The 26,602-nt window shown below is 40.5% G+C and overlaps 1 protein-coding gene across 11 annotated transcripts in view; it reads left to right on the top strand.

Moving 5' to 3' along the window:
• Positions 1–26,602, top strand: part of DLG2 (discs large MAGUK scaffold protein 2) — a gene marked incomplete at its 5' end in the record, with an annotated part of 1,947,716 nt that overhangs the window by 1,559,327 nt on the left and 361,787 nt on the right. For all 11 annotated transcript variants that reach the window (XM_081100118.1, XM_081100117.1, XM_081100121.1 and 8 more), the window contains one exon: positions 3,679–3,747. In XM_081100118.1, the coding sequence (XP_080956244.1) occupies positions 3,679–3,747 (69 nt within the window). The remainder of the gene's footprint in view (positions 1–3,678; positions 3,748–26,602) is intronic.

Genomic DNA, 26,602 nt, shown 5'->3' with positions numbered 1-26,602 from the left:
CAGTTAGTAATCTTTAGTGAGAGTTCAGCATTTTCTAACTGAATGTGTTGGTTCATCTGCATGGAAAAATCCCTATCACTTTCTCTGAAAGCACACACAACTCAGTAGGAAACACAGGCACATAAGGAAATGGTTGTGATTCCTAGCCCGGGATGTTACTATGCATGTGTGAAAAATGTGAGGGGCTACAGAGCAGCATGTGAGCTGGGCTGAACAGACATTTGACAGTGTCTAGAAAAATAGTAGATATAGGAGGACGATGGCCATTTGTGAATAGGGTTGTGTGTGTTTTTTTAAGACAAAGGATGTTCCAAGCACTTAGCTGTCTTTAGGCTTTAAGTTTTAGCTGTGTTTTTCTCCCTCAGTTCTTTCCACTCGTTTTCAGAATTCCATCCAGTCAGCCTCTTTGCCGAAGGAGGTGAAAGAGCCAGGTAGCGGTTACTTATAATTTCTTAGTCTTGGTAGAACTAGCAACATGCTCTCTGTGTAGCCAGTAATATGGAAAGAATGGAACCTGCATGGTCCCAAGGGAAAGATATTTGGTATTTTTAAAAAATACAAGTTATTATCACCATCTGTTTGCTCCTAATACCCAGTGCCTGTTATTCCTCATGAAAGTACTGCTTAAACTTTATTGTCAGGAAACAAAAATTACCTTACGTCCAAAGGTCTTGACCATCAGATAAATCACTGTAATTGTCTTAGTAGAGTAAAAGGGTAATTACATGTTATAAAAGTCTCTGTTTGTTCCAAATTTACATGGTAAGAGAAACGGCTAACTTCACATGAGTAATATAAAAGGAGTCAAATTCTCTGAGCACTTCATGGCACCTTTTGCATTTAATAGCATCATTAAAACTTTAAGAGGAACGTTGTTGAAATAACTTAGTGCAGAATAATAGAGTAGTTAAAGGTAGTGATAAGTGAGATCACTGAATATTTCATTGTTTTAATTATGTAGTCTAAGCTAATGGTGAGGAAGTTATCAGGGATTCCAATTACTCATTAATCTTGTTTAGTGAGCAGCATTGATCTTTACATAAGAACTAGTGGTACTTTCCAAACCAGTGGAAGATAAATGGTAAAGGAAAGGATTAAACAGTTTAAACAAAAGAAGTACAATTAGCATAAGCATATAGAAAAAAATGATCATTCTCACTAATAAATAAATACTCATATCAGAAATATAATTCCTACCAATTACATTATCAACTTTTTTTAAATGTTAATGCCAATACTTGTAAGACTGTGGTGTAACTGGTGTGGGGGGGTATATATATGGCAAAAAGTGGTATAAAGTTTTTTAAAAGTAATTAATAACATAAATCAAGAACATAAATGTTTTATTTTATTTTGGTGAAAACATTCAAAAGAAATTGTAAAATATGAAAAAGTCATTGATATCAATATGTTTATAATATTAAAACAATGGAAATAACCCATTCCCTAACCATTAAATTATATCTTTATAGGAAGTAATATTATATAACACCAAAATAATAATTATGGAGAGCCTATCAGAAATCCTTAAATTATAATGTAAGGGGGAATGTAGGATATGTGGTTCTATATGTTCTGTGTGTATATAAAACTATATGAGACACATGGAGTCCATAGCATAGAGTGGAAAGTACACATAATTGGGAACAAGATTAGCTTCCGTTTTAATTCTGGCTCCATGTGTGCAAGCTGTTGACCTCTGATAAGTTACTCATACCTATCTTGTAGGACAGCTAGAAGAATGAAATTAGCTAAGTCTGTAAGGTCTGAGACAAGTTAACAGAATTATGGGTGAATTTTTTTCTTATTTTGATTTCTATTCATTCCATAATGTTGTTTTCACAGTAGAAAATACATTTAAATTTAATATTGATCACCAAAGCTATACTCAAAAGTATACCCCTTGAAGTAGTGACTATATGGTTAACTGGAATGATCTAAATAATAATTTTTACTTAGCCAAACATCTCAAATTACACATGGCTAAATCATATTAGTTTATTTAACAAACATTTATATAGCTTTTACTACCATGTAACAGACATTGTTCAAAACACTTAATTCATTGAATCATTATAATAACCCCATGAGAAAGGTACTATTATATCCCAGTCTTACAGATGAGAAACTCACATTCAGGGAGCTTTCAGTAACTTGCTCAAGGTGATTAGGATATATGGAGGAGCTGGGATTTGAACTCAGGCCATGGTTACCTGGTCCAGCTCCTGAACGTTATGCTACTTTTCAACTGGTCCAGTAAATATGTTGAGAGATGCCAGGAAAAAAGGATGCACTCCTTGCCCTGCAGAAGAGCTGTTTAGCTACAGACCCAAAGTTCTGCTCCCTCAACTCAGGTAAATGCCATTCACGTCACAACTACATGCTATTCACCGAGAGCCACCTTTTCTCAGCCCGAATGACCAAGGCTCTAAATGAAAATCTGCAGGCTACAGCTTGCTTTTCTATGTCAGTCAGTGTTTCAGAGCACATGCTATAAAATCCAAGAGCTGTGTGAAGGAGTGTCAAGTTCTGCAAAGATTTGACTCGAGTTTCTCTTTATATGTATATTTGTATATAAACGTCTTCATGTACGACATGTACTAGTATATGTAACTAATATTACAGCTAAAATATTAAACTAATACTACAAATTAAAATTATAACACATAGGCACATAATGCATCATTTTATTGCTGTTGGATTTTCATTGTGCATATCTCAGATAAAAGCATCCCTTTATCTCCAACTGAAGAATTCTGAGATATTAAGGCAAGTTCTTACAAACCTGTGAAATTGTTATCATTTGGGAGGTGGTATAATATGATGGTTAAGAATAATGGCTCTAGAATCAAATAGTCTAGATGCCATTTCATGCACAGGTATTTACCAAATGACTTTGGGTAAGCTTTTAAATATCTCTGTATTTTATTTTCTTCATATGTTCAATGTGACAGTACACACCTCATAAGGTTGTGAGATATAAAAGATATAAACACATGAACTTAGAAAATATAAGTGTTCACTAAATGTGAGATATTAGAATTGTTTTTGCAACCATTTATCTATAAAATCAGTCTTTGCTTGCTACCATACAACCAAAACAAAACATGGAATTTTATTAAATTCTAAGGTTTATATGCAACTAAAAATTCCATTTTTCAAGTTGTTGTGTTTAACCAACAGCTGAATTATTATTGAATTATACAAGTAAGTGTTGCAAATTTGAACTAATAAGTTTATGTTAGTTAAAGTCTACCCCAATTTGCAAATTTGCTCTTTTTAATTTTTTGCTTGGAGAAAAAAATATGTTCTGCATTAAAAAAAAAAATTACTAATACATTGCATCATAATAAAATTTGTTTTTGTGCTCTGTTTTGTCTTATTCCAAGGAGAAAAAAATTGCCTTTTCTAAATGTTTGTTTCTTTTCATGTCTACCTATGATTTAAAGCCTACTATTGAATAATACACATTGAAATCAAATTATATGGAAATAGTAACCCCTTATCTGGGAGAATGTTGTATTTGGGGGGATCCTACTTATCACCAAAGGAGCAGCAATTTAATCTCTAATATATTTCTTTCAATATCAGTTCTTTTCTTGGCAATAGGATTGATTTGAATGTGTGAAGTCATTTTAAATAAATGATCTATCTTTGTTTTTCTTTCTTTTCTTGTAGTCATTCCCAACACAGCACTGCAACCCGCCAGCCTTCGGTGACTCTCCAACGGGCCATCTCACTGGAAGGGTAAGATAAGAGTAATACGCAGCCTTCTCTTAAACTAAACTGTGCAGCCTCATCACTTTGAGCACAAAGAAGGTCCTCCTTTTTTCCTTTTCTCCCTTCCTCCTTCCCTCCTCTCTCTCTCTCTCTCTCTCTCTCTCTCTCTCTCTCTCTCTCTCTCTCTCGATCAATGAATCTTATGTGATATACCAAACACCGTGCTATGTAATAGATTTAACAAGTAAATAAGATCTCTTCTTTCTCTCCAGAGGGCTCATTGTCTAATAGGAGTGACAGAAATACTAACACATACTTATATACAGCGTAAGCATCTCACAGGAGATACATATAAGGGCCTAATGGAGATTCAGGAAGGATATCTGGCTGAGAATGTGTATGAGAGAGGGAGGGAGGAGCAGGTCAGGGTGGTTTCAGAGAAGATATAACTCTCCAGAAGTGAAACATCTGTGGAAATTTGCCTGACAGACATTAGAAAGAAGGGTGTTGTCCGGCTGGTGTGGTTCAATGGTTGAGCATCAAACCATAAGCCAAGAGGTCACCAATTTGATTCCCAGTCAGGACACATGCCCAGATTATGGGCTCAATCCCCAACAGGAGGCATGCAGGAGGCAGCCGATCAATGATTCTCATGGGTATTTCTATCTATCCCTCTCCCTTCCTCTCTAAGAATCAATAAAAATAAAAGAAAGGAAGAAGGGTGCTCTAAGCAGAAGAAAGAGCATGTGCATAAACATGACCACATAAACAAGCATGTGGTGTGAAAAGGCAGAGTGATTCAGTGTTGAAGCATTGGGTGTGTGAGGCAATGGAGATGAGAATGGAGATATTGGCTAGGTGGGCTTACATATAGAGGATTTAGTATTTTGTATTTCTAATTTCCCCAACCAGATAAAAGCTGGAGGGCCTGGGGGTGGGAGAGGGGGTGGGGGTAAGGGGCAAATATTTCTTTCCACTTGCTTTATAATCGCAACTGGTTTAATTAAGAATATTTAATCAGTTAATGTATAAAATTATTTTATTTTGGCAATATCTGTTACCAGCTATGCTTTGTTTAACCCTGTTTCCCAATTAGTCTTCCTTAGTGGCATTTCAATGCATATCTCTAACTTATTATGTATTAGTCCTTTCCACTTTAAAGTTTTATGTTTTATCAGACCTTTTTCCCTCCTTCCAACATAGTTAAGTCTTGGGTTTCACCAAAGTGTTCTAGAATTGATAGAGGTGTTTTTTTCTTCTTCTTTTTCTTTTTCTTTTTCTTCTTCTTCTTCTTCTTCTTCTTCTTCTTCTTCTTCTTCTTCTTCTTCTTCTTTCTTTCTCTCTCTCTCTCTCTCTCTCTCTCTCTCTCTCTCTCTCTCTCTCTCCCTCCCCTTCCCTCCCTCCCTCCCTCCCTCCCTCATACCACCCTCTAGATCAGCAATTTCAGCATTTCTCCTCTCATAAAACACATAAATGAATTACTAAACTTCTGCAGCACACCAAAAATATTATTATATTTTTTGCGACTCTGACAAAAGAAATAGGTACAATTTTGATTAATTCATACTGAATGGCTATTGTTGTGTTGGCTGTTGTCTTTATTTATTTGTTTTTTTGTTTGTTTATTTTTATAATCTAAGGCAGTGGTTCCCATCCTGTGGGTCATGACCCCTTTGGCGGTCGAACAACCCTTTCACAGGGGTCGCCTAAGACCATTCTGCATATCAGATATTTACATTATGATTCATAACAGTAGCAACATTACAGTTATGAAGTAGCAATGGAAATAATTTTATGGTTGGGTCACAACATGAGAAACTATATGTAAAGAGCCAGAAGGTTGAGAACCACTGATCTAAGGGGAAAAGAGGTTAGTGCCCCTGACTAAATAGTCAAGTATTGCATATTTTAAAAATTCTTGCAACACACTGGTTGAAAATCTCTGCTCTAGATCTTTCTTTCTCTTAGATTTATCCTTTGGTAGTATTGGGCCAAAAAGAAGAAAAAGAGAAATGGCATTTCCTTACCATTCTGCTGTGGCTGTTTCCTTTCTGTTTATCTCTGTGATGTAGTCTGGGAAGGTGGAGAACCAAACAGGCACTGATGCTGAGACTCAAACAACTCCTCCAACCTGTGGTTGGTACCCTGAGAGACTCAGCCGTCTCTTCCACAAAACCCCCAATGGTAGCACACTGTAGTCTGATGGGCTCACCACTTCATCCAAGCTGCAGCAATCCCTCACAGCCCAGAGTCCTCCTCTCTCATCTGTCCTCAGCAGCTTCAGGTGTGAGGCTTGCAAGCATGAGCAGCATCCCTCGTTCCTACTCCTCAGGTGGAACTTATCAGACAGTCCTTGCCTCCTCTCTCCCTGGCTGACTGCATCTTCTCTCCCCTCAGGTTCTTTTTCAACCTCAGTAGTGCTAGAGCCTTTTTCACTGCTAGGGTTCAGGAATCTGGAGAAGGGGCTGTGACATAAATGAATAGAGACTAGACATTAAATATAAATTTGGGAGGCATCGGGGAGCCATGGGAGGCTCCAATTTCTAGTGAAGTGGGCTCTCCAAATGTCCAGACCCACAGCTTTTTATTACCACATTTTGCCCTTAGCAAAGCAGATCTACACTAATAAAAGACAAAGATGCTAATTGACGGTGCCTTCACTATACCCTAAGCCACACCCACCAGCCAATCAGAGCGACTATATGCAAATTAACCCACCAAGATGGCAGCCAGCAGCCAGGAGCTGGAGCAAGCAGGAGGTTTGATTGCCCGGGCAATGGAGGAAGCCAAGCTTCCCGCCTGCCTGAGCTGGCTGTGGCCTCTGCTCATGGCAACAAAGTTTCAATTATAGAAGACAAGTAAATCCCAGATACCTGCTTCCAGCCAGTCTCCACTGGGAGCTTGGGTGGCTGGGGGTTGTGGCCAGCCTGCAAATAGCCATCAGCCCCTCACCCAGACTGGCCACACCCTCATGGGGTGAGGGTCCTTGCTGGGGGGCTTAGCCAGCCTGAAAACGGCCCTCAGCCCCTCACCCAGACTGGCCAGGCACTCCTATATAATAAAAGGATAGTATGCAAATTGACCCTAACAGCAGAACAACTGGAAATGACTGGTCACTATGACACACACTGGCCACCAGGGGGCAGATGCTCAATGCAGGAGCTGCCCCCTGGTGGTCAGTGCGCTCCCACAGGGGGAGCTCTGCTCAGCCACAAGCCAGGCTGATGGCTGCCAGTACAGCGGTGGTGGTGGGAGCCTCTCCCGCCTCCTCAGCAGCACTGAGGATGTCCAACTGCAGCTTAGGCCTGCTCCCCGCTGGCAAGTGGACATCCCCCAAGGGCTCCTGGGCTGCCAGAGAGATGTCTGACTGCCAGCTTAAGCCAAATCCCCCAGGGAGCGGGCCTAAGCCAGCAGGTGGTCATCCCCCGAGGGGTCCCAGACTGTGAGAGGGCACAGGCCGGGCTGAGGGACCCTCCCGAGTGCACAAATTTTTATACACTGGGCCTCTAGTATACATATAAAAGGTAAGGTCTGGTAAACAATAAAGGATTGTCAGGTTGGGGGAACTGCCCTCAGCTGTCTGGCAGCAGGCAATAATATGCAGATCTTCAGCCCTCCTGAAGCCCCAAGGTCCATCAGCTTTCTGATGAACTTCTTGCATAATTATGACCTGCTGGAATTTGCCACCAGCAAGTAGTAACAGGGCAAGTCAGCAGAATCCATGGCTAAGAGGACATCCACCTCTGAGGGAGATGTTAGGTGTTTTGTTCCTGGAACAGTATAATGTCTACAAACACTTTTCATGGAGTGCCGTTTTTGCCTTCAGCTCAGGAAACTCATTGAATTTCCACAAACCCGTGGAAAAGTAAGTGAAAGAAATGTGGCCCTTCCATGAATAGTGCACTCCCGCAAAAGGATACTTGCTTCTCCTACTAATTCCCCTCTCCTTGTTTTGATGATAAAAAATATCAAACCACTCTAATTCTTCTAGTTAAAAAAAAAGAAGACAAAAACAGAAAAAATAATATAATTAATAAATAATAATAATCCTATATAATAAAAGGGTAATATGCAAATTGACCCTAATGGCAGAATGTCCAAAATGACCACTCACTATGTGGTGCACTGACCACCTCTCAGCCCCTTTCCCTGGCTGGCAGGCTCCCATCACCTGGCAAATGGGGAACCTGGGGTGGGTGGTGGCGGGGAGTGGGGCTGGCTGTGGGCAGCCAGGGAAGTTGGCCCTGATAGCAGACCAGGCCTAGGGACCATACCTGCACGAAAATTTCGTGCATCGAGCCTCTAGTGTAAGAATAAAGTCTTGTTTCACGTATTCACAACTATAAACCCAGTTTTCCCCTACCCTGTATAACTTAGCTTCGGAGCATTAAGTAACTTTTTTCTCAACAGGACACTATCTCCATTGTAACATTTGTTCTATTCCATTAAAAAAAAAAAAAAAAGTTCTCAGTCAATCCTTCATGGCAGTTGGTTCCATAATAATATACAAGGTGGCCTAGATCGTGGATCCAAGCTATACTCCCTGAGTTTAAACCCCTGCTCAGGAACTCATTAGCTGCATGACAGCAAGTTACTTGGTTACTTGCCTCAGTTTCCTCATCTAGAAAATGAAGACACGAATAATATTTTTAAATGGTCTTTTTAAAATCATATTTTTATTGATTTCAGAGCGGAAGGGAGAGGAAGAGAGAGATTGAAACATCTATGATTAGAGAGAATCATTGATCGGCTGCCTCCTGCATGTCCCATACTGGGGATTGAGCCCACAACCCAGGCATGTGTCCTGACCGGGAATGGAACTGTGACCTCCTGGTTCATAGGTGGACGCTCATCCACTGAGCCATGCCGGCTGGGCTAAAGGGTCTCTTTTTAAGAATTAAAGTCATATGTATTATTTTCTATAATAGTGCTGACATTATATGTGTGTTTATTTTTGTAATTGTTCCTATTGTTATTATACATAATATATACTTAATTTATCACATAGGAGAGTTTCTCATTTATATTAAATAACAATTTGTTAAAGCAGTCAGAGACTTGTGTCTTCACTATACTTTGGAGAGGCATATTCCTATATACACAGCTAGTAATCATTGGTGGAAGCAATCCAAATCATTGCATGAGTCTGCTTCATCGCCTTGTTAATATTTATATAAAGTATTTTAATTACCAAGATTATACTGCAATGCTTATTAAACACTTTATAGAACAAACTAAGCATTTTCTATATATTGGCTTATCCTCAGCACCAAAGGAAAGAATTTAGGACCAGACTAAGAAATGCCTTTACATTTCTGGAATTACATATCTCAGACAGTTTAAGACAAAAGAGACCACTTAGACACACAAAATAGGCTCCCCAGCCTGGGAGCATCCTCCAACTGGACTTGAGGACCAGTGGGCACTTGCAGTGCAAGTTTGCTCAGCCCTGTGACTGCACCCTCCTTACCACTCCCCTCAATGTCTTTTTTCTGGGAAGTGTCATGGTTCAGAAAAACTGTTCCACAAAACCAGATTTTTGTCACATCCTCCAAAGGACTGTGGTCCGTTTTGAATTTTGCACGTTAAATTAGGCACGTAGAAAGAGTCTAGAGAGGACATGGGGGTTGACAAAGGGAAGGGCAGCATCTATCAAGAACACATGGGCAGTGTTAGGATTCTCTATTGATAGGCAAGGGAGTTTCATTGGGTGCTTAATTATAATCAAAATGTGCGCTTGTTGGGAGTAAATATAGTACAAATTTATGGATATTCTTTCAGGGAAAAGAAGCTAACATTTATTGAGCACTTATTAGGTGGCAGGCTGTCTTTAGCTATGTATCTATTGACTGATCAATCTATCCATTTATCTATCCACCCATCTATCTGATTTTATTACCAAAAGAGTCTTATAAAATAGGCAGCCTATTTTCTAAATCTTGATTCACAAAGAGATTAAGTAATTTTCCCAGAGCACCTACATAGAAAGTACCACAGCTTAAATTTAGGGTCAAATTTGACTCCACGTTATAACTCCATGCCCTATAATATGGCATGAAAAAGCTTTATTGAACTGGTCAGGACATTCATAAACCACATTCATGGTAAGTTAGACACAGTATAGAACTCCCTAGGGTAAAAGTGATAAAGAACCAGAACTGACTCTAAGCCTAGAAGTCATTAAATAGAATTCATAACCCACCATTTGGGGTGGCTCTGGAGGCCCACATGCATGCTGAATGGCTGAGGTGTTGTTTGGGGTAGATAGAGGTGAGGGTGTGGCTGAGCTCACCACTGGTCTCTACCTCACCTCCCCTATTGTTTACTAGAGGCCTGGTGCACGAAAATTCATGCACTTGGGGGGTCCCTCAATTTGGCCTGCACCCACTCGCAGTCTGAGACCCCTTAGGGGATGTCCACCTGCAGGCGTAAGCCCACTCCCTGAGGGATCAGGCCTAAGCTGGCAGTCAGACATCCCTCTGGCAGACTTGGAATCCTTGGGGGATGTGTGACTAATTGCTTATGCCCACGCCCCATTCCCTGCAGGGAGCAGGCCTGAGCCACAGTAGGATATCCTTAGCACTGTGGAGGAGATGGGAGAGGCTCCCACCATCACTGCTGCGCTTGCAGCCATGAGCCTGGCTTGTGGCTGAGTGGAGCTCCCCCTGTGGGAGCGCACTAACCACCAGGGGGAAGCTCCTGCGTTAAGCATCTGCCCCCTGGTGGTCAGTGAGCATCACAGCAACTGGTAGTTCTGCCCTTAGGGTCAATTTGCATATTACCCTTTTATTATATAGATACTATAAAGAATGAAGGCATCCATTGGCTTGGTGGCTGTCATTCCCATTTTGGTCATTAACACAAACATTCCCTCCAGCTATGCTAAATAATAGCATTTCCTTCTAAAGCTATTTCCAAACTTTTCCTTTCTTTCTATGCATTCACAAAAGCTTATTAGCAGTTTGCCAATAAGCATGTTTAAGCATTTTGTACTGTTTTTCACTTAAATGAAATGACTTCTGTGATAAATGCAGTCAGTTATTCTAATTCTCCGCTAAGCCAAAAATGTCAAGGCCTTCCCCTGACTTCAGAACACAAGAGTGACTGCTTTTCTCAAAAAAGCAAAGAGTATTCTCAGCTACACATCATTGTTCCAACTGGTATAGAGCAATTTGCCTCGTGTCCAGTGAGCCATGCACTAAGAAAAATATTCTGTTCCCTGCAGTCATGGAAGGAAGCTGACTCTGGAATCAAAGAATTGGTTTTGAATGCTGGCCTCGGTGCCATCTGTAATTGATAATCTTAAACAGGTCCTTTCCCTTTAAGCATGGATTTCCTCCTGGGCCAAAAAGGAGAATAGCATAGTACTCACCAACTTTCTGGAAAAGTAGCAGGCAAAAGTGTACTGAGAAAACAACCAAAACTTTACTTTTATAGCCTAGATTAGTTTGAAGATCCACTCTGGACACTTGTTGTTAAATACATATATACAGGGTGTCCCCAAAAATGTGTACACACTTTAACAGCTAATAGCTCAACTGATGTTTCTTTCTTTTCAGTTGTAACCCACTGGAATTAATAATGGCAGCCAAAGTGTATATATATTTTGGAGGGACATTCTGTAGGTATTTATTCATATAAAATGGTTCTGAATACAAATAAAATAAAATGGTTGAAGTAGAAGTAATTTTTCATTGCTAGAATATTTAGAAGGGGATACCTCAATATGTGTCGGTAAAGCCCAGAACACTAGAGTTAATGGTATATAATGTGCCCAGCTGGCTATCAAATAGATTATGCGACATCTAATCATTGTCATTGAATGCATAGTGAGAGAGCTGTTTTTCACTTTGCTTAGGCCAGTGGGTCTTTAACAGGTTTCCCATTAAGGTGTTATACCGCTGAGTGTAGGCAATCAGCTGAAATTGGAATTTCATTATTTTAAAACTCTCCTTCCTAATGCTCTTGTGAAAAGCAACTACACAGGATATTTTTTAAATGAATGTATTTTAAAAGGTCGTGTGTTTATATATTTTTCACCTAAATTGCTATTTGCTTGACATAAAATAAGTGGAAATATTTCAGATTTCCAGTTAATTTGATCCATGGAGACAACAAAGCTGTCTAATTGGGCTTCGACCTAGAATTACTGCTGCTTTTCAAATGATATCTGACTCATCTATAACCATGCCAGACATAACAAGGCAGAATACCATCCCCATTAGCAGTTCACACTGTTAACTCCTTGCTTCAGATTCAAGTTGACAGATATGGCCCACACCCTAACCTTCCCTTCCTCCTGTCACACCCCTTAAGAGGAAGCTGATGCCCTATTGGGGCAGCTCAGTTGGTTAGGGCATCCTCCTGATACACCAAGATTGTGGGTTCAATCCCTGGTCAGGGCACATACAAGAAGCAACCAATGAAGGCATCAATAAGTGAAACTACAGCCGAGACCGGTTTGGCTCAGTGGATAGAGCGTCGGCCTGTGGACTGAGGGGTCCCGGGTTCGATTCCGGTCAAGGGCATGTACCTGGGTTGCGGGCATATCCCCAGTGGGGGATGTGCAGGAGGCAGCTGGTCGATGTTTCTCTCTCATCGATGTTTCTGGCTCTCTGTCTCTCTCCCTTCCTCTCTGTGAAAAATCAATAAAATATATTTAAAAAAAAAAAAAATAAGTGAAACTACAGCTCTCTCGCTCTCTCTTGCTCTCTCTCTCTCTCTCCCTCCCTCTCTCTCTCAATCTTTAAAAAAAAAAAGGAATAAGATAGACTAAAAAAGGGATAATTCCATAACAATAAACAAATTGGGAGGAGGCTCAAAGGCCAAAAGATTTCATCACATTTGATTACAGAAAACAGACAGAAGGTATAGATTGATGAAACAGAACAAAGTAGCCCCAGTCTTAGATCACCTATGGAGCCAGGGCCATGTCCTGTCCAACTCCATCTCCTAAAACTGTTTCCAGGGAGGCCATTCACAAAAAGGCCTGCCACGGTGCAGCAGCAATGTACAGAGGTGCCTATAGCTTAGGAGGGAGCGGATCTGCCCACAGCTCAGGAGGGAGCAGATCTGCCCAGCAGAACCCAGGAAACTCAGAGACTTCAGAATAGTGACAGCAGATGGGATTAGGAGCAGAGTCTGAGAATAGGACTGAAGATGCACCCTCCCCCCCACCCCCAGGATATACTCCCCTGCACTCAGAGCAGCTGCCAAGCAAGCACTTACCACCAGACAGAAAACAACGACTCTTTTCTAAAGTCATGTCATTTCTTATGAGGAACTCAGATAAGCTAGTTCATGTGTCACCCACACAGCAAAGCCCTTTACAGTGTGTGCCAACAACGAGGACAGTTTCAGGATTGCTCACCTAACCTGAAGCCTTTCAGTGAAAAAGCCTTGCTCTGGCTTTTAGTTGAAACATCCCTATAGTCTTTCCACTACTTCATTCTTAAATATGAACGGACAGCCACAAGTTACCAAGAATTTTAACAAAACCAGCAAAATAACAGAAATAAGATTAAAACACACATGCACAGAAAAAAATAATAATATTCTCAAAGAAATGGAGGTAATTCTGGGAACAAAATAGAATTAAAGACTCTAGTATAAGCATATTTTTAGAAATATGGAGATAACCACTAGACTTAAAACTGAAATGGTTAAAAATTATTGCCTCTGGGAAGCCAGATAGGATTCTCAGGGTAGATGACACAAATTGAATGTTGAGGAATGTATTTAGAATTAGGCAGAGATTTACAAAAAGAGAAAATCATGTACAGAAACCTAGAAGTACGTGGCTAACACTGCAAAAACGAACAAGGACCCAAATAACTACTCAAATAACTTTCATCTGGGCAAGGGCCTACACTTTGTTCTTTCTGACCTTAGGAGATCATTTCAGCAACAACATAGAGGCTGAATTTTCTAAAAATAAAAAATAGCATTTTCATGTCAATAAAACTAGCTGTCCTGGAAGGTATTGACCATCCTTTACAAGGAGCACTTAACAAGAGCTTAGATGGCCATCTGCATGAATATTACAGAAGGAATTCTTTAAGCAGTAGATATCTAATTGACCCCAAACAAAAGTCTCTCCAAAATCCAGAAGCCTGTGTGTATCCAAAGGAGAACTAAAAAGTGGTCTTGGCTATAACCAAATATGTCTAAGGGAACCCATCCTCTCACATGAACTGGTCTGTGATGAGATCATTGTCATTCTTCCTTCGAGGGACAGTCTAACTCTACAGGAATAGTCATTTATACCCTCTCCTTCACACAAGGGGCCCCTTATTCTCCACTCTAAGACCACCCCACTCTCCTGAGACCGTGGTACCCATTGGGGCCAGAGAGCCTCTTGTGTTCCCATGTTGGGCATGAGCAGGTGTCAAGGAACATTCTGGGAACAGGACCTTGACTGGAATCATTGGCTCTCTTGTTCTCTACCCCAACTGCTCTGCCCTTGTAGGGAGAAGCTTTCTTATAGTTCCCAGGATGATGCTGACTTAAAATACTCAGTCTTCTTAGTCCAAGTGCCCAGATACCTGTCCCAAAATACACAGTCACTATAGAGAGTGGAAGCATCATTGACCTGAGAATCAATAGGCCTGGGTTCAAGTCAGCCACCTATTACTGTACTAGAGGCCCGGTACACAAAATTCATTCACGGGGGGGGGGGGGGGGTATGTGTGTCCCTCCGCCCAGCCTGCACCCTCTCTAATCTGGGACCCCTCGAGGGATGTCCAACTGCCCATTTAGGCCCAATCCCCAGTGGGCCTGATCACCCCCAACTGCCCTCCCCTTCCGGCCTGGTCACCCCTAACTGTCCTCCCCTGCTGGCCTTGTCACCCCCAACTGCTCTCCCCTGCAGGCCTGATCGCCCACAACTGCCCTCCCCGCCCCCAGCCATCTTGTCTCTACATGTGGGCAGCCATCTTGTATGTTGGAGTGATGGTCAATTTGCATATTACCACTTTATTAGATAAGATAATTTGTGAACAGTTACCTCACATACAGAGTGATGAGATTCAATTAAATAAACAGTGTCTTTAATTTTCTTCCAACTCTAGCATTTTATAGGTTTGTGAATTTTGAAACTATAAAAGTTTGGCTACTGGGCTTATAGGAATATTTCCAGATATGGAGCCTAAAGGACCATGGGCTCTAGACAGCTGGCCCTTAGGAGAAGTTGGCTTGAGTTATCTCTACCCATAAACAGACCCAGCCAACTTTCAGGATTTGTAATCCCTGTGAATGCTCAACTTCTTCCAACACACTTCCTCTCCCTGACCTTTAAAAGCTGTGCTAAGCAGTATTAACCGTAGTGACTGAGGAGGCCTGGAATCCTGAGAAATATACTGAACTACTTTCAGACTCAAAAGAGAAACTTTATTCAGGTTATCAGTAGCTGGGGTCACTGATAAAAAATCTGAGCCTTTGTTAACCATGAAAATATAAGTGACCTCATTGAAATAGAGGACCAACCTAGGTTAAATGGAGAGGATTTCTGTGTATCTTTAGACTGTCTTAAAATGATACATGTAGTTGTCACCTTCTTCTTTATTTTGCTCTCCTGCCAGCTAAAGAGCTTTTTGGGGGAGAATATAGGAAAATTAAGGAGACAAGTAACTAGTTGGCTTCAGAACTGTTTAAAAGAAATCAACCCTTCTTCTATCCCTCCAATTTTTTTTTTTGCTTGTGATTTATAGTTCAATAAAGACAGACCAGCCTCTTGTGTAGAGCTCAGCCTTACTTCTGTAGCCAGATCACGTGCTGATGGAGCTTAGCTACTTTGAAGGACTACGGGTGTTTACAGACCCCTCTTTCATCCCAGGATGGAAGACGGACCTTCAGAGCTCAAACCTCAGAGGACTCAGCAGATATCCCCAGATCATCTATTTCCCCCAGTTCACCATCATGAGTTTGCTTCCCATTTCTCCTCATGTCCCTGCAGTCTCCACCTCTGCTCCTGGTGGATCTGTCAGCTCATTTTTCTTAGCCCCGTTTCCCTTGGCCTACTGCTGCTTTTTTCTATTTCCTTAACTCTATAAGACATCCTTTTCTAGGCCTCCTAATCTTTCTTCCTTACATGTGTGGAGCTGGAAATATAAAGGGTGTCATTACAGCAAACTGTAAGGATTGCCCCAAATTTATCAGTGTTGATAAAAAGTGCAGAGGCTACAGAGAGCTAGGGTACACTTAAGGGCTACCATACATGTGATCCTAATTCTCTCACGGGGCCTGGATTTCTCATTCCATCTGCTGTTGAAATAACAATTGTGTGTGTTTGTGTGTGTGTGTGTGTGTGTGTGTGTGTGTGTGTTTTAAGTGTCCAATTTCTTGTACAAGACAGATAAAAGTTTTCAAATTTAAAAATTTAAGTAGAATTCAAAAAGTATTTTAGGAGATGACTGAGAATCTAGATTTATAATCTAGATTTATATTTTTTCAGGTAAAGACTTTTATAATTCCTTTTAAAAAAGGCTTCCTTAAGTGGTAGAAACTAGGAAAGATATAAAAGAAAGACTATAGATCACTCCATCATGAAAGCAGGTAGTTGACAGACATAAACTTCAAAGTTCAAAAAGGATGTTTTCTGTATTCAAATGCTAAAAAATAAACATTGAATATTACATATTGAATAGTAGTTGACATGTTGTGTTTTATGGGGATCTCATGTGGTTCTGATGACAGTTATTACTGTTGCATATTGGGCACATTATCCCATTTTATGGATGAGGACACTGAGGCTTAGAGAAGTACCTGATGCCTCAAGTCACCCAGCCAGTAAGTGGAAGAATTTGGATTTAAACCCACATTTCTAAATCACTACCTCCTACCTTCTCCTTCCTCCTCAGAAATATATGTGTTTTGTTATTACAAGTTGGCCAATTTGGTGGCCAAAGGAAGACATTGAAATACAATGTGGAGGTCAGTGTGATTTACAGAATTTAGGAGGTTTCTGTTATTATAGTCATTGTCAAAAATTCAGTTTCATATAGGAGTGCTAGTTAACAAAATTAGAATGGCCACCTAATGTAATTTCACTGACCTTGAAATGTGCTGAATTAGAAGCAGCAAAGGAATGATTTTTTAAAAAAATATTGTTACTGATTTCAGCGAGGAAAGGAGAGGTAGAGAAAGATAGAAACATCAGTGATGAGAGAGAATCATAGATAGGCTGCCTTCTGCACACCACACACTGGGGTTTGAAACCGCAATGGGGCATTGGCCCTGACCGGAATCGAACTGCGATCTCCTGGTTCATAGATTGACGCTCAACCACTGAGCCATGCTGGCCAGGAACAAAGGAATCATATTTCCACACTTTGTGCATTTGTTTTATCCTGGAGGACTAGGAAGACACCCCGAGGATGGGTCAGGAGTCTGCTTGTCCAGAGCTGCTGGGCTCTCTTTCGTGGTGGCCTTGCACACTACGGCTCAACATCTCGCAGCTGGAGTTTATCTTAGGATGCCACAGAATTCTGGGGAACTTTGTTTAGGATTTTTTTATTATTATTGATTTTTTACAGAGAGGAAGGGAGAGAGACAGAGAGTCAGAAACATCGATGAGAGAGAAACATCGATCAGCTGCCTCCTGCACATCTCCCACTGGGGATGTGCCCGCAACCCAGGTACATGCCCCCGACCAGAATCGAACCTGGGACCTTTCAGTCCGCAGGCCGACGCTCTATCCACTGAGCCAAACCGGTTTCGGCAGGATTGTTTTTAATAAGTAGTCCTTATTTTCTGTGCATAGTTCAATGCCAACATAATTACTTATCATCACCCTGCATATCTTCCTTGGCAACCTTTTATTTTTAATAAATAGGTCTAATAAAGAACTCAAAGTAAATTATAAGTAAACTACCTCCTCATTAGTATATAATTATACATGCCAGAAAAAAGTTTCCTGCAGAACATTCAACTAGAAAATTGCTCCTCTTCATTAATACTCATAATTATTAATGTTAATACTACGATGATCACCTATGGTGTTGATTGAGATGGCATTAAAGAGCTAGTTAATATACTGAATGATCCGAGGAGGAATTTAAAAAATACTCAGTCAAAAGTTTGTTAGGCTAGTAAAAATGAATACATGTAATTCCATGACAAGGTTTCGTTGCCCAAACTGTCAGAAAGATTTATTAATTACAAGCCACCTAATTATAGTCCTAGCACCAACTTCCTCTTTATATTTGCATCATTATTCCTCTTTGAATACTGCCCTTTTTCTAGTATCTTCCTAGTACAATGGCTGCCCTTGCTGACTTCAGTCTGTTTATGACCAATCAATAAATTCAATTGGCAAATATATTGATGAGCCTTGCAGATACTAACCCTGCCCTCAGTCTGGTGGGAAGAAGCAGACATTAATCAATAACCAAACAAGCCAATGTAAATCTCTGTGCCAAATGCTGTGTAAAAGTGGCCTGTGGGGCCCTGAGTGCCTGTCCTAGGGAATTTGACCTTGTCAGGGAGCTCAGGGAGGTCATGGAAGTCTCCGCACGATGAGTGGGTTAACTAGGCAAAGCCAAAGGGCTAGCAGCGTCTGCACAAGCAATGATTACAAATCTGTCTGAGTGTGTTTCTGAGCTGAGCACAGACTAGAACAGCATGCATTCAGTAGAGCTTGGCATTTAGAAATTTATAATGAGGAGGCTGACTCATGGTTGACTGTCTCCTCCAGAGAGGCTTTCTGATGAAGACTTCCAGTTGCTTATCAAAACTATGATCTCTGCAGGTGCAGTTTTCTAAACCCCATCTCTGGTGTTCCATTGTTTATTTGTTTTCTCGGTGCTTGTTTGCTTGTCATCTGCCTGTGAGGCAGAACTCCACGATCTTTCTGGCCACTAATTATTGCTTCCAACCTGCTCCTTCTCTCCCAACACCTTTCCCTGGCCCCGCTTATTTTGTCTCTTTCCCCTCTCTCCTCCCTTCTCTCCATAAACTTCCCCTTCCTCCTTCTGCTTTTCTTTTAGTTTTGTTCTATATTCATTTCCTTTTTTTTTCCTTTTTTTATTCTTCTCCTCTGTTGTTGTTCACCCCGAAGGTACTAGGCTTATGTTTGTACAGTGAGGTACTATTTAGAGAGGCATCTCATGGACATTATTCTATCTGAGCCCGGTAACAATTTTGTAAAGGAGGCTGGGTAAGAATCATTTATCCTGTTTACAAGTGTGTTGGAAGGTTACGTGGGTTCCCAGGATCATGTATCTAAAGAAGGGGAGGAGCCCTGACTGCAACCCAGATATGTTAATCCCAGCTCCATCCTCTCACCACTGGACCATCCTGTTTCACAGAAATGGAGAAGACATTCCAACCACGTCTTTCAGTCTGACTGACTGAGCAGGCCCTTCACTGTCCTGTCTTTATTATTCACAAAAATATGAGTCTAGACAGAAGTTGTGGTCAGAGGGTTTTCCTGTTGCTCATACATCATATAAATTGAAACAGCCTCAGTCTCATCTGATGAATACTTACTGGAGATTGCATTTGACCTTGAACTGAACCCCTTATAAATAATGACTTTCATTTTAGTTTTACCTTGCTGGGCTGTGACCTGGGAGGTGGTGTGGCTGTGGGGAGCAGGGAATGACGAGGAATGCTTTGGGTATCATTTGTCAGCCTTCGTTAGATTACTCATCTTGAGATATCCAAACTGAATCTGGTGTTTTGCTCTGCACGTATTGCTAATCCCTCCGAGACCCTCAAATTCCATTAGGACTTCTGTTTACTTCCTTCTCCTGCCCAATTATAAGAGAGTTTAAAGAAAGAGCACATCCATATCCTAAGCCATAGACCAGATGCCTATCTATTACCAGAAAAGCAGCCAGAGGTCTTTATCCTTTAATTAATCTCTCTGCTGATGTCCAGTCCTGGTAAATATTTACTCCACTGATGTATGCTGTTAAGATGTCAGTCAGCAGCTTTTACTGACTGATGGATGACAGTTGGTAGAGGCTCCTGCTTGTTACAAAGAAAATCAGACTGTTTAAGGAGAATTGTGGAGGAGACAAGCACCATCATTCATTCATTCAATGATTGACTTGGTTGATTAACCTCATATTCATTCTTTTGTTCACCTAAGCATTTTCTGAATGTTCAGTACATGCCAGGCACTCAACTGAGACATTTGAGAAAATCAAGAAATAAAAAGCCCAAACCTGCCCTTGAGGAGTGCAGAGTCTATGGGGGTGACAGAATATTGAGAATTGCAGTAACTCACCGAGCTTACATGTACATAAGTTCAAAACAAAAGAATAGCATCCGATTTGGGAAAAACTAGTAGCACTATTCAGGTGCAGGTTCAATGATTTTTACCAAATGACTACCAAACCCGAAGGGAGAGAGCGCCCTCTTGAGACAGAAAGTTCCCTGTTCAAGTGGGCTGGTACCGAGAGTTGGAAAATTTTCTTGTAAGCACAGGTCTGTAAAAACTACGAAGTTTAAAAGAGAGCCTTGCTTTTCACAGCCTATTTATTTTGTAAATGAAGAATTCTCCTGTGGTCAAGCATTAATTATGTACATTGATGGGAAATTGCATTTCATTGTCAATGTTGCCTGATACTAAAATGTTACTAAAATGTGTAACTATTTCTTCCCTTATGGTGCTTATTCTATACCCCAGAAATCCTTGCTTGTTCTCAAGCCCATCTCCTTGGTATAGCAGCCTGCTATAATTTAAAGAAAATTGTATTTTGATTTATGTCTGCCTTCATTCAATTGCTATTCTTACTAGCTGTATCACCTTGAGCTGTTACTGAATCTCTTTAAGCTACTGTTTCTTTCATCTAGAAAGTAGAGATTAATATCTATTTCATAAGATTGTTTTAAGAATTTATTTTTTTCGATGTGTAAATATTCTAGCACAGTTCTTAACAAACACTAGGTACTCAGTAGGGGTTGGTTCTCCCTTTTTTCACTCCCTATCCCATCTGTGCCTTTCCTTTCTGATATTCTAGAACTTCTTCCCTCTTCCCCCATACCAGGAGTCAATAGACAAAATCTTCATTAATCATCCTTTTAACAAACATTTCCTGTGCATCTCTCAGTTGCCCTCAAGTAGATAATTAATAATGTGAAAGACAGCACATTATAGAGAAGCAAAGGAGGAGGAGAGAGTGTGCTCCATTTAGAAAAAGATACAATAGTCCACACTCCTTTCTAAACCCCCCAAAATGCATTTCTTATGATAGATTTTCAGAAAGAGTAGCATATGCAAAAAGGATACTTTGGGACAAAGTGTCACCTCATCCACTTCCTTATTTTATACATGGCAGAATAAGTCCAGGGACCATGCACGTGTGTGCCAGCTCACATACCTGCACACATATATGTTCCCTCCATACCCTTGGTCTCCAGTGATTCCCATTAGTAAAGGAAAAAAACTCATAGACACTGACAACAGTATGGTGATTACTAGAGGGAAAGATGGTGGGGGAGGTAGAAGAGGATAACGGGGAGATAAATGGTGATGGAAGGAGACTTGGGGTGGTGAACTCACAATACAATATACAGATGATGTATTACAGAATTGTACACCTAAAACCTGTATCATTTTATTAACCAATGCCACCCAAATATATTCAATTTTAAAAAGGGTTTATAGGAAACTGGTACATGCATATCCCCAGGATCCCTTCTGGGTTGCCTTTATAACAGATCAAATCTCTGCTGCACAACCTAGTGCTTGTTGTTTTCTACTAGTTTCATATATAAGGGTGTCTCTCATTTACTAGGCACAAAAGTAATCCTAAGGGTAGCTCCTAGGTTTCATTCTGTTGTGTGATTATGAAGCAATCTCCCAAACACAGGCTATGTTTAACAAATGGTGATTTGTTCACGTCCCTTCTAGTATGAACCTAGGAATAGGAGGTTCATTTTCACTGTGACTGATTTTCTTCACTATTAATCATTTTTATAGTGAAGTACATAAGCCAAATGATCATTATTCTTTTTTCCCTACAGTTGTATAAGGTAGTGGAAGCAGCAAAGATTTTTGTAGGCAATTAGGAGTAACTATGAATTCTTCTGCCACCACTTTGATTGATCTCAGACAAGAAACAACTCATTTTTCAAGCCTCTTTTTTCTCATTTTTAAATGAGGAAAATAATACCTAACTTATAGAATGTCATAGGACTATGTTTAATTAAATAGCTTTAGCTCTTAATAAATGTTGGTGACTATAATTAAAATTAACGCTCACCTTACTAACCCAAATATAAATTAGTGTTATGTTCAGGTATGAAAAATACCAAGGCTAATAGTAGTGGTTTCATTCCCAATGTTATTGTGTAGTTCATGGCATATTTAATAGGGTTGAATGCGCTACAGTTTACAAGGCAGTAGGAATGCCAGATCAGTGTGTGTGTGTGTGTGTGTGTGTGTGTGTGTGTGTGTGTGTGTGTACAAATATATCTGAGCTAACAAATGATTTGGGCACAAGGAAACACTAAATGCTCTATCAACACCTGTCACCCTTGGCAAGGAAGAGAGTCACAGTTATCAAAGGTCAAGCCTTGTGTTTGAGGGTTTATATGGCTTTTGAAGAGAAAATTGTTATCATTACCTGGCATTGCATATCAGCAAAGGGGAAAACTCTCTGAAGCCAGAGACAGACACGAGATTTTCCAAGGCTACAGCAAAGTCAAGACCAAAATTCAGGCTCCTGATTTCCTGGCAAAGACTTGTCTCTCTCCAGAGGAGAATGAGAATGAAACAAGAGTCATTGTTTCTCCAGTTCTTTTTTCACCTCCTCATGGCTTATCTGCTTTTATCCTCTAAGACTTAGATGAGATCACTGGCCGTTCTAGAAATATGTGGCCTTCATGGGGAGAGGTAAGAATTATGGATAAGTGATGCATCCAAACACCAAGTAACCCAGATGAAATTGAGCTGTGGTTGTGGCACCACTATGAGTCATACACAGGGTTTATGAGTTAAACAACAGCTATATTCTACTGTTGATGTAAATATACCAGGAGGAAGGAGACAGATTTACTTAGAGCTTTTCCTTGGTGGTTATTTTTTATTTCTTGTTTGTTTGTTTTTATAGGGCTTCTTTTGCCTGGAGAAGGAATAATCACAGGGATATAGAAGTGGTTTTAGCAAAAGATGGTGGGAAGTGATATAAAATATTAGAAAGCATCTTGCCCCATATGATGCCGCTCCTATGACATATCCATGAAGCCATTAACTGTCTGAAAGCAAGAATTCCTTCCATATTACCAGAAGTAGGGGTCAGATTTAGCAAGGATCCCAGTTTTTCCTTATGTAGAACAGACCTCACACTCAGCATGTGGACACATGGGGCATTTTTGATGCCCATCTCCACTCCTCCCAGACCAAATCCTCTCTTCCCTTAGCTCAGTGGTCAGCAAACTCATTAGTCAACAGAGCCAAATATCAACAGTACAACAATTGAAATTTCTTTTGAGAGCCAAATTTTTTAAACTTAAACTATATAGGTAGGTACATTGTTATTAACTTAATTAGGGTACTCCTAAGCTGGCCTTTGCTAAAAATGTCCTCAATCTGACTGAGGTAAATTCACTGAGGTCAATCCCTTCCAACTCTCCCATCCACACTCATCTTGTATACTTGTTTCTTCTATCTCCTTTCGTTCATCCTCTCTGTATGTCCACCCACCACTTCTTCTCACTCCACTTCTTCAAAATAGACTCACCCAGGCCGAAAACCGACATCTGCGCATGGGCCACAAAGTTTCAATTGCACTGTACATGCGTGCCCGCACGTGGTATTTTGTGGAAGAGCCACACTCAAGGGGCCAAAGAGCCGCATGTGCCTCACAAGCCGCAGTTTGCCGACCACTGCCTTAGCCCATGTTTTTGGTTCCTAGAGTTACAGTCTTCCATTTATCAAAACTAATCATTAGGATCAACTAATTCACACTGATATATAGATGTCAGTTAGGTTTTAATTCCACTGTCATTCATTGAGCATGTTCTTGGTGCCAGGTATTGAGGACACAGGAGCAGAGAAAAGAAAGCTCATATTTATTAAGCACTTTTTATATGTTATGTATTAATTCACAAATGAATATGATACTCAAGAATCTCAGATTCAAGTGGAAAAAGCAACCATGCAAATAAATTAGTATCATTCTAGAAGACTGTCTTATACTCTGCAATTTACTCTTGTGATATGCCATTCTACTGTGGACTCCTGGGATGCTGAAAGTCTGCTTTATGGTTATAGTCCTGACCCCAGTGGAGCCTTCTGGATTCTCAGTGGGTACTTGTTGAATGGATAAAGCATAATGATTAGGACAGTTCATATGTGAATCTATGGAACAGAATCCTACAGGAGCTGGTGTTAGAGCTGAGGAGAGCAAATGTTCAGTCATGAAGAAAGAGGCAGCTTCCCAAGCAGACAAAAGAGAAAAAGCCATGTAGCTCAGGCAGAGGGGACTATACATGCAAAGACCAAGGAAGGGAAAGAGTCAGGTGTCAGAGGATAAGCTAGTAATTCAGAGAAAGTCAAAGAGTCTTGATGTGATTGGAATTTAGAGTATTTTTGAGAGTGTGCCAATAGGCGAAGCTATCCAGGTTTGTTCAGAGAAGAAAATGCTGATGATTCCTTTAAAGTCACATTGTGTTAATGTCAATGTCCAAAGTTGGCTTTCATATTTCACCATGGGCAAAGGAACTAGTCAATGAATAACTTTAAGAATGCCATGCCCAAGAAGGTTTTGAACCAACCTCTGCTACTAAAGAATCTGGGCAGGAGAGCATAGATCAGTGAAAGAAATGAATTTTCTCAATTGGAAAAGCCAGATGTGAAGCAATGATCTTACACTTCTTTTCCTGGGGAGGAAAAGGGAAAAGGATCAGAAAATCCATCAGTGTTCAATTAATTGTTAGGTAGAGCTTTCCCTGGAATTAGCAGAAAACAGAACGTATAGCAGGAAAAGGCTACTATGACACTTGTACAAGCCAACATCTGCTCCACCCCAGAGAAGAGAACAAGTGAATGTTTCTTTTCAAGGAAGACTTTTTAAGGGTTCGGCTACAGCTAAAGGTTAGTGAGGCATTGATATTCTTTGTATATTATTTTTGAAAACGAATTTCACAAATAGTAATTAATGGTGTGTTTATGTTAATGCTTTGTCATTTTTTTTCTTTAGTAATTCTTGCATATACGTCTTAAGTGTGTGGAGACTTCTGAAATTCTGTTACCAAGGTTTATGGGAAGTCTTGCTATTTGAATACCAAGGTGAATGCCCAGGTGCCTGGTGGTAGCTACCCTTTATGAACATTATTAGCCTTGTACTTCAAATCCATTTTCTCAAGTGACAAGCAGAAAAAAATAAATTTTTTAAAGGGCAGTGTATAAAAATAAAATAACATAAAGTGACAGGAGTCAGGGGGATTGGATCAGCCCCCCTTTCCTCGCTAAGCAGGTTATGTTCACAGCTGCCTGTACATCGGCCCATGGAGTCCCTACCGGAATGCACTAGCTTTCTCGGGCTGCCATAACAAATTACAACAAGCCACATGACTTAAACAGCAGGATCTATTGTCTCACAGCTCTGGAGGCTAGAAGTCTGTTATCAAGTTGTCGGCAGGTCCATGCCCCCTCTGACACCTGTAGGAGAGAATCCTTCCTTGCCACTTCCTAGCTTCTGGTGGTTTGCTGGCCATCTTGGATGTTTCTTGGCTTGCAGTTCACACATGACTCCTATCTCTGCCTCCATGTTTACATGGTATTCTCCCTGTGGGAGTCTGTGTCTTCACGTAGCTATCTTCATGTCAGAAGACCAGTCAGACTGGATAAGGGATCCGCCTTACTCTAATACGACCTCGTCTTAACTAATACAACTGCAAGGACCCAATTGCCAAATAAGATCAGATTCCGAGGTACTGGCACTTAGTGCTTCAACATATCCTTTTTGTTGTCTATTAACCCATAACACAGAGTGTAAACTTCTTAGTGGCAGAGACTGTGTCTTCTGTAGCTTTGATTGTCCAAAGCCCAGCCAGTGTCTGCCCAGTACATTTCTGTTAAATGAATGGAAGTGTGCACAATACTCAGTTCTCTGGAGAACTGAGCCTCAGTGTACCTTATCCAGGAGCATCTTCCTGACCTGGCCTCTGCCTCCAGGTCTCCACTGCAGCCCTACATTCCAGTCGAACGAGAATTTTTCGTTTTCTCCAAATACCATGTATTCTCTCACTTTTTCCATTCATGCGTCTTCGTTGGCATGAAACATCCTCCTACTCCCTATATCTCTGTATCAAATCACTTGCTCTGTTACTGTTTGAAGCATATCCCAAATGTTTATGAGTGAATGTTTGCTCTTGTAATTAGCTATTTTTACATACTTTCCTGCCCACTAAGAGAAGAGCTTCATGAAGGCAGGAACTAAGTCGTGTTCATAGTTAATCCCAGCACCAAGCACAGCACCACAAGTGAATGTACCTTGAAACTCCAGGGCTCCTCAATTGCATGGGCCACTTCAAGCCCCTGTACCTCATGCCAGGCGCTGTGCTGGGTACTGGTGACGCAGAAGCAGGGGAAAGGGAGCTCATAATTACTCAGCACTTTTTAGATATCAGCCACTAGCACTCTGAGTGAATGCAGAACTCTAGGAGTATAATGTTATACATGTAATATTTATTATATCTTTTTAAAGAGGATCCCCCAAACTGTAAAAGCTTCATAAAACCCATATCTGCCCCTGCATAGAACCTATATAGCTGAGTAATACTAGCCATAAGTTCATGTGTAAATTAAATGTATCTCCTTTATCAAACTTCCTCCAAGCCTCATCCAGAAATTATTTATGTCTAGATCATCATCGCACTTTTGATGTTTTACTTATAATATTTTCTATTAAATTAGAGTTTTATATAT

Source organism: Myotis nattereri, assembly GCF_964212035.1.
Source record: "Myotis nattereri genome assembly, chromosome: 9".
Lineage (NCBI taxonomy): Eukaryota > Metazoa > Chordata > Mammalia > Chiroptera > Vespertilionidae > Myotis > Myotis nattereri.
Note: the sequence above shows the minus strand (reverse complement) of the source record. Positions and strands in the feature narration are given on the sequence as shown.